This window comes from Plodia interpunctella, chromosome 26 (assembly GCF_027563975.2).
Source record: "Plodia interpunctella isolate USDA-ARS_2022_Savannah chromosome 26, ilPloInte3.2, whole genome shotgun sequence".
Lineage (NCBI taxonomy): Eukaryota > Metazoa > Arthropoda > Insecta > Lepidoptera > Pyralidae > Plodia > Plodia interpunctella.
The window spans coordinates 486,864-503,165 of NC_071319.1; the positions used below are offsets into that span (position 1 = coordinate 486,864).

Sequence of the window (16,302 nt, forward strand, 5' to 3'; positions counted from 1 at the left end):
AATGAAATCTTGTGGCAAAAATTACATATTTGTAAAAAAAAAACTTATTTATTTTCATCTGTTCCGATATATGCTTGTAATCAAATCTTGCAAGTTTTTTTTTCTATTTCACCCACTCCCGCTCGTTCTACAGAGTTGAAAACCACATCGCTTCAGTTTCCGTGACAATGCATTACTTGGTTACAAGTTTTTATGAACTCATATTGCAGCCAGCTCTCGACAAGGGAAGTCCTAAACTAGAACTAAAATACAAATGGTCTCTGTGATGACAATAAACTTAAAATAGCTTGTATCTGACCCATGTATAGTAATTTTCATCGACCAACTACTTGCTTTCGGTGAAGGGAAACATCTTGACACCCGTACTCTGGTTGATTATCAACTCGTGTGTGTGAAATGGAGACAGCAACACTCTATTAATAGTGCCAAGAAACTTGTCGTGTGTTTAATTCCACGCAATGACCACAACCCCCGTCGATGAGAAATGCGATTATGAAAAGAGAAGGCTATCAATTTTGGCATAACTTTATAGCAAATATTATTCTAAGAGCAATCTAAGCTGTGACTTAATTAAATTGCTGTACGCTTGCTGGATCGAGTTGTGGCAATAGCGAGCTGGAACTATATACACGAGGTGGCCGCGAAATGAGAGATTTTGAACCATTTCCTTGTACAAAATTGGTCAAATTATACTTGAACGGACACATGTCCACGTCGAATTTAAAAATCTTTATAATATTAGCTTTTGCCCGCGGCTTCGCCCGCGTGAATTTCCCACGGGAATATTTATTTTTTTCGCATACCATACCATATTTCCTTCTACGTACTTGAAACTACGTAACTGCAAAAATTCGTGAAGAGTCGATTTTTCGAGAATTTAAAAAACTAATTTACTTTTGCATTTATAATATTTCGGCATTTCGGAAAGACCACTGCTGAGAAAATATTATTGTCTCATGTTAGAAATACATACATCATTAAAAAGGGTAAATGGCTCTTTCAGTCAACCATTAAATATACTAATCTTAAATTTATAGTCTAACTAATATTATACTCGTAAATGCGAAAGTAAGTTTTTGTTTGTTACCTCTTCACGCTCTATCTACTCAACCAATCTACTTAAAATTTCGCATACATTTAATTTAAAGTACGGAGAAGGACATAGGGTACCTTTTATGCCATAAATAAATATTCCCATGGGAAATTCCTTTCATCCCGGAAAAATAATTGCACCCGTGGAAAATTGACGCGGGCGACGCCGCAGGAAAAATCTAATACACAGTGAAATGGCAAAAATAAAATGGCGGACTTATCCTATGAAGGGATCTCTTCCATTCAACCAGAGACAGTTTGAGAGGATATTTACTTGATATCAGCTCAGTCTGTGGCCCTCAAACTTTGCCTTTCTGCGGACAAGCTGGCCGCGTATTACGTAAGTTATGATTTACAGTATATACAAGCTGCGTCCTCAATTTATTGACTGTAAGTTTGGGAACCATCTTCGTGTTCCAACAAATTGGTATTAGTCTCATAAAGACCCCAATAATTGTTTTTCTGTAATATCTCCTGTGTATAGCTGAAGAGTGTTCGGGTACTCGATTGATAAATAAATAAATATACCAGGACAAATCGCACAGATTGAGCTAGCCCCAAAGTAAGTTCTAGACATGTGTTACGAGATACTAATTCACCAATACTATATTTTATAACAAATACATATATAGGTAAACATCCAAGACCCGGGCCAAACAGAAAAAGATCATTTTCCATCATCGGATCGAACCCGGGACCTGTCGGTCCAGTAGCAAGAACTTTACTTTGAGATGGTCAAATTGATTCAAGATTCGTTTCATTTTGGTTGTAATATATATCTATATAATAAAACTGTTAGTGGGCTATGTCTGCATACATAGCCATTATGTTCAATTTTAGATGAAAAGCGGCACTATATGAAGAATAGAAACTATGTATTTTTAAACTCCGTGAATATATTTTTTCTTGACCACACCCCTTAGATGTCTCGTATAGTAAGGAATATGCATACAGTTGGCAACGTTAACTATCTGAAGATTTATATGTTTGACCCAATGTCGGAACATACATACACTTCGCTTAAGTTTTATGTCTGCCAAAATATTTTAAAAAATATATCTTCAGTGTGTTCCATATTTATATTCGCTAACTAGTATGCTAGTGTTACATAAAGAAGTGTTTTCTTGGCTAAAATAAACAGGAAAAGTAGTTAAAAAATGCCTCTTCGTTCACGTGTCTACTGGAAGAAAAGAAAATTCAAGAGGGCTTATTACTGCACATGTACTCTGGCGGGATAAATTTTATCCCGCCAGAGTACAGAGCACTGTGTGTTAGGTACACACAAAAGCATTGCTGCCTTTTGCTATGTCGATGAAAACGTTTATTTTAGAGTATTTTATTAACTTTATAATATAAAACCTTTCATTATGTAAGCATTCCTTTGTGTAAATATACAACAATGTAGCATATTCGGGTGCCGAATTATTGAGTAAATCGTTTTTCATAAGATAAAAAAACTTGCCTCACGCTGTAAAATTTTAAAATAAGCTCAAAACACTTCACACGTGAAGACTTCTTAAAATATAGACTTCATACAGGTAAAATATTCAGTCAAAATCAAGTTTATATCAGTTTATGACCATAGTTGACCAAATAATGCACAACATAAAGTGTTATTACTTTCAGGATAATCCACTAAATCCTTCCTTTTTCCTTTAAACTCGCACCACGATTGTGTAGAAGGTATTTTTTGTAGTAAATCTGTAACAATATTGAAAATTGGCGCTTTTTGCCTCCATTGGCAATATTTGTGTACCTTAGTTGTACCAGTAGCGCCATCTGCGCTGAGCTTTGCGTAATATGCCCTATTAAAAGAGCGGTAGGTATATTCTTTCAAATGACATTCCATGTGTCAAAAAGTGAGAATACAATATGTGCGTTTTATTTCTACTTTCATCGAATTTTCGATACATAACTTACTGTTCTTTTTACAAGATTTTGTACCCTTATTTTATATTTAAAATATAGAAGGATAATTATGTATCTCAAACATTATTAATAAAACAAGAGAACTAATAACCGTCACAAACACACCTCAGTCAAAATGTCTCATATGAGCTGGCAACAGGCAGGTGTCATGGCCGTCAGTTTTGGGGGCAATTTTCGCGCGCTGTCATCGCGATATTATGACGTAGTTTTGAATTTGGAATGTACATTTGTTCTAAATATAAATGAGCGCGTCTAGTTTTGAATTTCGAATACAATTTTATAATTTAATAGACTATTTTCCAAATAGTGAAAATAGAGATGCTTTTAGTAATTTCAAAAAGAAAATATATATTTATGGAGCTTGTATGTCAAAAAGCTACTTTTATCAGTAATAAATGAAAATGGAAGAGAAAATTAAATGTAAATTTTAAATTATTAAACAATATGATTATAATAACATTTTAAAGTTAAATTTCACTCATCATAAAATAACGAGGAAAAACAAAACGGAAAATAAAAATTTATTAAATTAACTATGAAAATAAATAATGTACATAAACAATAAAATACTATTCCGATAATAAATGTCTAAAATTTTGAAGCTGAAATTATAATATTTCTAATTTTTAAATATAAACTTCAGCAAAAAAACAGCGTAAATATTTTTAAATTTTCCGTTGGATAACAGTAGGTACAACACACACTATCGCGGACCAGTTTGCTGAACTTGACGTATTCACTGGACGGTAGCGCTTCCCGCATACTAGTGCACTATCACTTTTTTATAAATGAAAAGTGAAAACAATATTTTTCGCCACATCCCACCATTTCCACGATCATCCATGTTCTTTGAAGTTTACCAAATTTGACGTTATTGCCTCACCTGTCAACCCCTAATTTCCTGTCACGAGCAATACGTTACGGTTGACAGTTATCGTACAACTGTCACTGTGACAAGACGTATGATTATTTTATGAGCGGTGGAGTTTTTATCATAATTTTTTGTGCTTAAATTTCTTTTCTGATAAGTAGGTGAATATTCATTAGTATTTATGCACTTTCTAGTTGTTGCCCGCAACTTCGTCCGTTGCAAAATATATCAAATGTGTTTGTCATAAAAAATGTCAGCCTCCATTTCTGGTCTCAGGGGCTATAACAAAAAATGTATAGGTTTTACACCCGGTCATAATTATATGCATAGCAAATTTTATCAAAACCGGTTCAACGGTTTAACTGAGAAATCGTGACAGACAGACTATCGCATAGGACTACTGAATAAGTACAAATATTAAAAATACACAAAGGCTAAATATAACCACTAAAAACTATTTATAAATAAAAAATGCCAGTTCTATCAAGGAAAATACCGTTTGTTTAATTCAGTGGAAAAATGAGTCGACCATTTTGGTTTAGTTTATTACGAGAGGTCGATAGACATGAGTAGGGACGGGATAACGTTAAAAATATTATCGATATTAATGTACTTCTTAAATTCCATTGTATTTTTACGATATCTTATACAAATATAGCTAAAGTTTTTAAAGCATTATATAACACTGTTAAGGTGGTTCTCAGAGCGTTTCGTTGTCATTGTTGCTGAGCTGTCATTGTCATTGTTTTTTTCTTTTTTATATTTATTTTCAGTAGTGGTCTTCCCAAAATGGTAGTAGTTTTTAGCATTTAGAAACACAATAATAATTCAAAAATGAGTGAAAAGTGCCTGCGAATGTCTAATTTCTGAATAAAATCATTAAGTTATTAACCAGCTAGTTATACTCTAATATGACAGCTTGACAGAGCGATACATTTGAAATTGGAAGGGTGATCGAGACAGATCTGAAAACTGACAGCTGTCAAAACAAAAGATATATCCAAAAATATATTGGAAGTCTGCAAAGATTTGCAGTGAATGATGGATCCGTTAGATATTTATACCATTCGGTGGTAGATAATAAAATGCGCTTAGTTCAGATCTCTTGTAACTTTATTTTAGATCCGTTTCAAATAAATATTACGGACAGTCGAAGTTTCGAAAATAAATTCACGATTCGATCTTAAAACTTGAATAGAACCACGCTTTGGTATTCAGTACCCATTTAAAAAAAATGAACTCCTAAGAAGCTATGATCCTCAAAAATTGTTAAATGTTTGTTTGTTTGTTTGTTTGTTTGTTTGTTATAAGCAAGCTGCGAAATAATAAAAAAATGGTAAAAATATGATGAGGCCATTTATGTCACAATCTCTCCCTCTCATCTGAGTATTATTCTGGTTCTTGTCACGCCAGAGAGCGTCTGACGCTCTCTGGCGCAGGCCCAGGGTCCACTTTCTTTCTTTTCCTCTTCCATTTCTCACAGGATTCGGCATTCTTAGCTGGCATTGTGGTTCATAAAAAGAGCATATTATTTTCATTAACGTGTATTTTTTGCGAACGTGTATTATATTACTTTTGGTACATAAACGTAAATTAACAGGAATAATCATAATATCTTACAAAGAAACGAATAAAATTAAAGAAGCTGTTTGAATTTCATAAAATTATAATTATTATACTTTCGCAAATTTTCCTAATTTATCGCAATCGATTCCCCCATCACTAGTCGCCGTCAACAACGATAAGTATCTAATGCAAAAGTTAATTAAACTCAGTAGTCCGTGTTTTAAATTAATTACCCTATGCGTTGGTACCAAACATGTACTCTTTCAATCCGTCCGGGCGCACACCCATTTGAATCTAATGGATTGAAACGGGGCGCTGTGAAAAAGACCGGGAGTTTGCCCATTGTTTTGCAAAAATGTCTTCCGGATTTCTGTACCGGCGGTTTTTCCGATCTTGATAAATGATGAATTTAGCTCGAGATTTAAGTTGTTTTCTCTTTAATCTCCTGGATGTTCGCGAAAGTATATGGTGCTAAATAAGGTCATCATCAGATTTTACATTTTGAGGTCTTGTCGCATTATTAAATTGGCTTGTGGCTTTTTTATGTAACTGTAATTACTTAGAAATTATTTTTTCTTATACAATGACTTGAGCAATAATCACGTGTAATGTGATACTAATGTTGACCAAATGTTCGGTTTCGGTATTAAAGTCGGTTTTCAATTATAATTTTCAATAAATAAATATTAGGACAAATCACACAGATTGAGCAAGCCCCAAAGTAAGTTCGAGACTTGTTGTTGTTATGGGATACTAACTCAACAACATATATAGATAAAAACCCAAGACCCAGGCCATTCAGAAAAAGATCATTTTCCATAATGAGCCGACCGGGGATCGAACCCGGGACCTCTCGGTTCAGAGGCAAGCACTTTACCACTGCGCCACCGAGAATTTTGGTATCGGATAATAACATTTAAGTTGAAACTTGCGACCCATCGAACCTAGATTATTTTAATTATGTTATCTTATCTTTAATGTATTAAAGGTTCAATTAAGGTTAAGGTTATTTAACCAAAATCATTTTTCTGCGCAAAAAAATATTGGAGCTGAAAGGCTTATTTTTGTTTTGGTCGAAACTCACATTTACATATATTTTCATAGTTTGAATCGGACACTGTTTATAAATATATATAAGTTAAAGTTTGTGATAATGTATGTGTGAAGAAAGAAGAAAGAAAGAAAGAAAAATATTTTATATGATATCACAAACTTAAGTATTTATATACAGGATTTCACAATTTGGGCGTATTTGTGTATACCAAAAAGGCTTCCTCTCAGCATAATGTTGCGGTGATAACCACAACGCTGGTCTTCCGAGGACACCGACACAAAATTTAAATTATATAACTACTTAAAAGTTTAAAACAAAAATATAAAACAAGCACACTAGGGAGGCGCTACACTGTGTCTAAGTACTTAATGCAATAAAATTTACAAGGTATAAATAATTAAACAAAATATACTCGTATAAATAGATAAGGTGTGAATGTTTATTACTCTTTCACGCAAAATCTACTGGACGGATTGTTATGAAATTTGGCACACGGGTAGAATATAACCGGGAATAACACATAGGATACTTTTTAACCCGAAATTCCCACATTGCCCAAAGCTCTGGGACGCTTAAAGTCTATCTATTATTATAAAGAGGAAAGCGATTGCGAGTTTGTATGTTTAAGGCGGGTAATCTCCGAAACTACCGAACCGATTTCAAAAATTCTTTCACCATTAGAAAGGTACATTAACCAAGATTGCTATAAGCTATATTTTATCTCAAAATTCCCACGGGAGCGAAGCCCCGGGCAACGTCTAGTACGTTATAAAATATTTTTGTTGAATTAGTACTACTGTTTAGGGACTAACTCTGTCTGTATCTCTGTCCAAATGATATTTATTTATTAAAAAGTAATCTCATCTTTTGTCCACAGTAAAACCAAAGTCGGTGATCGTAACAGCGGGCGACCAAACTCTAGAAGACGGTGCAGTTCTTGGTCCTCTATTGGAAAGGGCTAAGGTGGATATCAGCTGTACCGTAATTGAAGGGAAACCACAACCTAAGGTCGTATGGTACTTCAACGGCTCCCCACGACTTGATGGTAAGTGTAACAAATTATTTGCAAAAACGTAATTTTTTCCACAACATTTTATTGTCGTCAGTGAGACCTTACGGCATTTAACACCTGACAAAAAACCCATGTCCGTACCGTTGAGGAGATCCCTCGTTTGAAGCCGATCCGGGCCGCCTATAATGTTTGTAATGTATTTTCATGCAAAGTGAAGCGGACGTGGACAATTTCAACTCTGTATGTCAACTGGAAGTAGGAGAAATCTAACTTGCAAGATTTGATTACAGACAGACAGACAACGGGACAGGTGACACTAAATAAAAGCTTGTATGTAACAAAGAAAAATTAGAATTTGGTACTTTTGCGCGAAATATATATATATATATATATATGCGTCTTTGTCGCGCAAGTGTTCTGATAGAAATAATTATTTATTTGACGAAGTACACATTAGAAAATGTGCTTGACTAGCTGAAAATTTTCACATATAGTTTACAAGAGCTAAATTGAAGCCAAAGTATAGCGGTTGTGGACCGTCTGTTCCGCTTTCACAGTGGCCAAAATCTTTGGTCAGCAATAAATAAAACTATATAGTGGTAATTAAATGAAATTATAATAACTTTTTCAAATTAACAATGAATTTATCAAAAATCACATACAAGCAATCGGCGGTAATATTTGTATCTGTCATTGTATGAAAATATTTAAATCAAAAATAAAACAATGTCTTTCTTTTTTATCGGTGGCCGTTTTACTGGCCTGAAACTACAACTACTAAATCCTGGACACACAGCTACACCGATTTTGATAACATTTCGTATGCTCATAGTTAAAGAGCTCCGTTCAAACATATGCTACTTTTTTTTTTCAAACATCATCCCTCAGACGACTGTCATGGCGGTGAAGTGTACGAGTATATGAAAATAATGTTTGTTTCAAGTTCACACGAGCGATGCCGCGGGTAAAAACTAGTTGACCGAGCGAGCGACGCGAGCGAGGTCTACAATTCAACTGAGGGCAAAAAATTTTTTTTTGTATGTATGTAATTATGTTCGTAACGCGATAACTTTCGAACCGTTGGTCTGATTTTGATGAAATTTAAAAGGATCTGTCAATAGAATTTTTATGTAAATGGTTCATCAAAAACCGGTTAACACATTGTAATTAAATACAATTAATACTGACGACCTCGGTGGCGCAGTGGTAAAGTGCTTGCCTCTGAACCGAGAGGTCCCGGGTTCGATCCCCGGTCGGGTCACGATGGAAAATGATCTTTTTCTGATTAGCCCGGGTCTTGGATGTTTATCTATATATGTATTTGTTATAAAATATAGTATCGTTGAGTTAGTATCTCATAACACAAGTCTCGAACTTACTTTGGGGCTAGCTCAATCTGTGTGATGTGTCCTAATATATTTATTTATTTATTTAATTTTGTAAAACTCATCAAAAATGTATTGTGTTCGCGAGGTCTATGTTCGCAGCGAACAACTAGTTAGGTATATTTATATAACATACAATTTTTTTTAACAAATGTATATTTAGTCTCACAAGAGTTTGTTGCTTGACAAGGCGAGACAAAATCAATTTGCACAATTCTTGGATGATCTTAATTCATTTGTGGAAGAATCATGACGTTATGTAGTCAAAGACTCCACGCAAAGTCGCAGACAGGAGCTAGTAACCGTATAATTAATTACAAGCTAACATAGAATTATACAGGATTCAGAATTGAATCTTATTCCCTATTCATTATTATACTGCCAAATTAAATGGTAATGGTGTAATTATGTTGAGAACTGAATTACCATACCATACGTTTTCGGTGAATAATTTCATATAATTTTCGTAGGTGTTATATGTGAATGAAGTGAATTTGTGTTAGATGTTATTTTAGTGATATTATTACTGTAACATTGAATACAGGAAAAATATGTTATTCTCAATATCTCGGGTTCTAAGCAACGTATCGCGTTGAAACCTATACCAGATTTTAAGTTGGACTATCCTCTATACAACTATTTAAACCGCATCCAATTCCATTTAGTAGTTTTTCCATGTAAATATGTACAGACATAGTTATCAGTTTTATTATAATATGTATAGATACAGATAGATAATAATATAATAATTATTCTAATGGCCTGATAACTGGGAATGGTGAGGACTATGTGGGAAAGCGATCCTTAGGCTTCGACGCTCAACGCTCGAGGAAGCAACCGGGAAAACACTCAGACGAGAATAATAACTATTTTAACAGCATAACCCGTACTAATAACAACGTTCGTCCTTTCTCCAGTCATCGATTCATCTTGCCTTCGGAAGTTCGCAACCACTATTATACCTAACTTTTTTACCAATAAGTTTATCCGAAACGCATACTTCCAATTCGCTTTGTTGTTTTTCCATAGCAAAGCGAATCAGGTAATTCAATAGCGCGTTAAAACAGAAACCGAGTTCAAACCGGTTGGAGCCGCCTTAAACCAGATTTAAGTATTCGCGGAACAAAACAAACGCTTACTTTTCGTTCCGGTGTAAAATATGGATTGTTCAAATGGATAGAGAGTTCAAATTCAAATTCAAATCATTTATTCAGAAATTAGACCTTCACAGGCACTTTTTCTCGTCAATCTTTATATTTATAGTTATTTCTCACAAGCTACAAACTACTGGCATTTCGGAACGACCACTGCTGAGAAGAAATGCCGAAAGAAACTCATTTGAACAGTGTTGGTCCCTATCGTGCCAGATCGGCTTACCATTATTGTTTCTTACAATGTTTTTTTTTTCTTTCTAATAATATATAAAAGTACATAATGTACATAGTCAAAAGGAAAGTTTATTATAATGTATGTCTTTGGATTCGAATGTTGCTGTAGCAGAGTTGAAGAAATCGGTATAGATGTATGGTGTGACAAGACTAGACAGAGTAAAGGATATTATTTGAGGAAGTGTCAAAGTTGTTCCAATAGGTATGTAAATCCTTTTTTGACGTGACAACGTCTTAAATTAGGTTGCGGCTGGGAGTCACTTATGAAAAAGTGTAACGCCCGGTAACGTTACGATGAGTCACCGAACGAGAGAGAGGCCCGCCGAATGCCTTGCGTCTCTCTCCCACTCAACTATGATCGGTCTGCCGCGCGCGTAAAAAGACGTTGTCACGTAAAATCTTCGCCCGTAAAACCGACTTTACAGGCAACCATTTTTTTTTTTGCCAATAAGTTTATCCGAAACGCATACTTCCAATTCGCTTTGTTGTTTTTCCATCGCATAGCGAATCAGGTAATTCAATAGCGCGTTAAAACAGAAACCGAGTTCAAACCGGTTGGAGCCGCCTTAAACCAGATTTAAGTATTCGCGGAACAAAACAAACGCTTACTTTTCGTTCCGGTGTAAAATATGGATTGTTCAAATGGATAGAGAGTTTGTTATAATGTATGTCTTTGGTTCCGAATGTTGCTGTAGCAGAGTTGAAGAAATCGGTACTTTGACACTTCCTCAATTAATATCCTTTACTCTGTCTAGTCTTCACACATCACACGTCATCACACGTCACACCATACATCAATATGTATGGTGTGACAAGACTAGACAGAGTACATTATAATAAACTATCTTTCACTTGAGGATATTATTTGAGGAAGTGTCAAAGTTGTTCCAATAGGTATATAAAACGTTCTAATCCTTTTTTTTTTTTTCAATTTATTACCTCTTTTGTATTTATCGAACTTGATCGGAAACATTTTCAGAAAGATTGCGCTCCTAACCTAAAATTTAAAAAAATATATATAACAAATCATTACTGGCCACCGACACACAAAAAAAAAGAAAAATATCAATTGACATGTCATATCGCATTGGATAGTAGTAGAGACGAATACAATGTCAAACAAAAAATGTTTAAACGACGATCGAAATTTGAAACTTAAAAGTTATACTTGAAACATCGATTTCTTGTAAAATGTATACGACACTAGCGACACGGGTAACTACAAAAGATAAGCACGTTTCTGTATTCTAGTCAATTTGATTCAGGGTGATTCTGAATTCGATTCTGAATATATTTTCAGTGCGTTTCCTGAATACTAAGTAGGGTTGTGTAGGTCAGTGGAAATGCGGACTTTGTTCTCAATATTTTTGAACTATTAATGATTAATTTTCAACCAAAATGTAAGTTTTTACCGTAATATGACCCTAATGTTCTTAGATAGATCCTAACTGATATCCAAACTAATATTATAAATGGGAAAGTTTGTTTGTTTGTTATCTCTTCACGCGTTATATACTCAACCAATCCTCTTGATATTTCGCATATAACATTAAGAGTATGGAGCATTTCAAAGCGGAAAAAACTATTTCTCTCGAGGCTTTTGCGAAAAACCTATATTCTATCATAAAAGGCGCCAAATATAAAAATTGAAATGCGCTATGAACAATACCAGATTTATTTTTAAATCGGTTTTTGAGGATATCCAATTACAGAGTTATGTTTTAGCGACTTGCGACTGGAGCTCCCTGTAACATGTGTCAGCCTACCTGACTTCGCATTAATGTTACGAGTACCAGGTGAAGCCAAAGATTGCCTCTTCGAAGACAATTGGTTATGATCATCCATAGTCTCAAACTTCCATAATCTATACTATTATTATAAAGAGGTAAGCGTTTGTGAGTTTGAGGCGGGTAAACTCCGAAACAATCGAACCGATTACAAAAATTATTTCACCATTAGAAAGGTACATTGTCCAAGATTGCTATAAACTATATTTTATCTCAAAATTTTTCACGGGAGCGAAGCCACGGGCAACATCTAGGCAATCAGAAATGTGGAAAAGTTTGTATGACATTCTCACCTGACAAATTTTGTCAGTAATTAATTTATTTAAAACTTTAACCCAACTATCCGCGTCGCCGTATGTCTGTACGAACGTGATAAACTCAAAAAGTAACGGACGGATTTTTGTACGGATTTCACCAATAGATAGTGTGATTTCTGAGAAAGGTTTATAAGTATAATTTATTACGGTTTTACCTGATTGAAGTAGGGGCGGGCTGCTTGTGTTTGTTCGTTGGTTACCTCTTCACGCTCTATCTACTCAACCAATCTTCTTCAAATTTTGCACACATGTAGTTTGAAGTATGAATAAATAAATAAATAAATAAATATATTAGGACAAATCACACAGATTGAGCTAGCCCCAAAGTAAGTTCGAGACTTGTGTTATGGGATACTAACTCAACGATACTATATTTTATAACAAATACATATATAGATAAACATCCAAGACCCGGGCCAATCAGAAAAAGATCATTTTCCATCTTGACCCGACCGGGGATCGAACCCGGGACCTCTCGGTTCAGTGGCAAGAACCTTTACCACTGCGCCACTGAGGACGTCAAAGAAGGACAACTTTTATCTTGGAAAGATAAATTTTGCGAATGAAGTCGCGGGAAAAGCTTTTTCTATATAGAAACGCGTAGGCCTGCTGCAGCACTGATCGTTAATTAAAATACTGCAAAAAAAACACTCAGGGAGCTTAAAGCTTATTCGAAACAAGTCCATTATTGATTGGCCCCATTTTCGCGATTGTTTTGAGCTTTCATAAAAAAATCTAATAAAACTTACAAAGGCGAAAGTTCAGTGAAAAAAGCTCCCGAAAACTTTGCCGGACAAAGATACTGACGCTATCTGCATTTTGGTAAACACCCAATATACTAAGTTTTAAATGTCTGAGCTTTCGAGCTTTGGGAAGCTTTTAAGAGAGCTTTTAGGGCCGAGGGAGTCTATAACCTGGCTGATTATTTATTACAACTACAAATCAACTTTGGGCAAAAATATAAATATAATAATAAATAAATGTATGTTTGTAACGCGATATCTTTCGAACCGTTGGGCTGATTATGATGAAATTTAAAAGGTATGTAGGATCTATTAATGGAATAGCGTTTTCTCGGTTACTTCCTCAGCCGTTGATCGTCTGAGCCCAGTCTCAGGTCTGCTTTCCTATTTTCTCGTCTGCACTTGGCAAGATTTTTTGTCATTTACCACGTACGAGTGAGTGATCCAATTCTAGGGCGGGAAACATACGCAGCAGAATTTTCTATAAAAAAGTAACTGTTAAATAAATAAATATATCAGGACAAATCACACAGATTGAGCTAGCCCCAAAGTAAGTTCGAGACTTGTGTTATGGGATACTAACTCAACGATACTATATTTTATAACAAATACATATATAGATAAACATCCAAGACCCGGGCCAATCAGAAAAAGATCATTTTCCATCATGACCCGACCGGGGATCGAACCCGGGACCTCTCGGTTCAGTGGCAAGAACTTTACCACTGCGCCACCGAGGTCGTTAATAAAGTTATAGACGTAGAAAATATGTAATACACATTTTGATACGCGCACGAGCACATATTCATAATATTTCAAAGCTTTTAAAGATACATAACTCTTTGACATCGCGTCGTACACATTCCTAGGGCTGCGGCTTTACTTATCGAGCGGCGCGGAATTGATTATCTAGATAAACACGAGGCTTTATGGCTGAGGAAGAAAATAAGTTATATATTTACTTTTAAAGATACATAACTCTTTGACATCGCGTCGTACAGATTCCTAGGGCTGCGGCTTTACTTATCGAGCGGCGCGGAATTGATTATCTAGATAAACACGAGGCTTTATGGCTGAGGAAGAAAATAAGTTATATATTTACATTTTAAAGATACATAACTCTTTGACATCGCGTCGTACAGATTCCTAGGGCTGCGGCTTTACTTATCGAGCGGCGCGGAATTCATTATCTAGATAAACACGAGGCTTTATGGCTGTGGAAGAAAATAAGTTATATATTTACACGGCTTATGAATCGAATTAATAAATATCAAAAATAAAATTATTACAAAACGAATAGGGTGTAACGAATTATTTTATTTTTTACAAAATTTATGTGTACATACGTATATGATATACGTACATACCAATCCCAATTATCCCCACTAATATTATAAATGCGAAAGTAAGTTTGTTTGTCACGCAGTATCTACTGGACGGATTGTTATGAAATTTGATACACGGGTAGAAAATAACCTGGAATAACACATAGGGTACTTTTTATCCCGAAATTTTCACGGTAGCGAATCCCCGGGACGCAGCTAGTATTTCTAAATGCAAAAGTATGTTTGTTACCCTCATCACGCATTATCTATTCAACCAATCTTCTTGACATTTCGCATATATATAATGAAGACTATGGAGAAGAACATAGGGTACCATTCATTCCGGAAAAATCTATACCTAATGTTTCTGTGGGATTTGCAAAAAACCTGTGTTATATTATAGGTGGCCGTAAATAAAAAACTTTGCAATAAAAACACTAGATGGCGCTGTCTTTATTTTAAATTTAATGCGCTACGTATCCGTAACGCCGCGGCATCGCGAGCAAAAACTAGTTTTAACCCCCGACGCAAAAAGATGGGTATTATAAGTTTGACCGCTAAGTGTGTCTGTCTGTGTACGTGTCATCGTAGCTCGTCAACGGGTGAAACGATTTGGATGCATTTTTTCTTTATTTGATAGCAAATTTTTATGCGGTGGTTTTGATCAAACATATATCTAAGAAGATATTTTTGATCAAAATCGATTCATCCGTTAAAAATTTGTAGCAAAATGGATATGAAAAGTCGGCGGTTTTTTAATTTGTCTAACAAATAAACTTTTTGTTGTTTTCTTTCGCTGGAATCAAGGCTGCGGCCTTACCTCGCCATGTTCTACGAAAAATTCCTTTATCGAGGTAAATTAAGTACAGTGTACAAGATAGGAGATGTTGTTTAGATTATTTTATGTTAAAAATATTCTTGGATACAAAATTTAATAACTGTAAAATTAAAATGTATTATATATTAACTTCACATTTAGTGACTGTCTGTATGGATCCTAATCTCAGATCTTTAAAATTACGCAACAGGATTTTAATGCAGCATTTTCTTAAATAGATTTAGCACATAACTTTGAGCTATATAAGCATAAAAAGCCATAATATAACACAGCATACTGTACTATAGTATAATGATTTTTAAGCATAAAGTTCTTACGCATAATGGTTTACACACAACAATTTCAACCATAACTAACCTAACCCAACCTTAAAGTTAATTATGTATAATATATATAATATATATATATATATATATATGTATATATTATATATAATATATACGTATGCCAAAGAGTAATTTATGCTTTAGACCAATAGGTCTAAAGCATAAACGATTTTGGCATACAATATTTTGGCATAATAATGCCAAAATATTGTATGCCTAAATCGCTATGCCAAATAACAATGGTTCAAAATAGTTTATGCGATAAAAAGTGGCTCCCATCAATTTATTAAATCAAAATCAAATCATTTATTCAGAAATTAGGCCTACACATGCACTTTTTCACGTCATATTCTAAATTAAATGATGTCTACCAAAGCTACAAACTACTAGTATTTCGGAACGGCCACTGCTGAGAAGAAATGCCGAAAGAAACTCATTCAAACAGTGTTGGTCCCTATCATGCCAGAAGGGCTTACCATTTCTTAAATATAAATTTATGTATAATTTTTTATCAGTAATATAACAATGTAAGTACACAATAAAGTACATGGTCAAAAGGTATACTGAGACATATTATGATTGTGTGCTGATGAAAGGAAAAAATATATATGTATAATTAACCAAACAAAAAAAACTTTTAATAAAAGATCGAGCTGACCAGTTCCCGCC

At 34.6% G+C, this 16,302-nt stretch overlaps 1 protein-coding gene across 8 annotated transcripts in view; it reads left to right on the forward strand.

Annotated features, from left to right (window-relative positions):
- Nucleotides 1–16,302, forward strand: part of nrm (neuromusculin) — a 399,429-nt gene that overhangs the window by 301,355 nt on the left and 81,772 nt on the right. For all 8 annotated transcript variants that reach the window (XM_064436832.1, XM_064436828.1, XM_064436830.1 and 5 more), the window contains one exon: nucleotides 7,390–7,557. In XM_064436832.1, coding sequence (XP_064292902.1) covers nucleotides 7,390–7,557 — 168 coding nt within the window. The remainder of the gene's footprint in view (nucleotides 1–7,389; nucleotides 7,558–16,302) is intronic.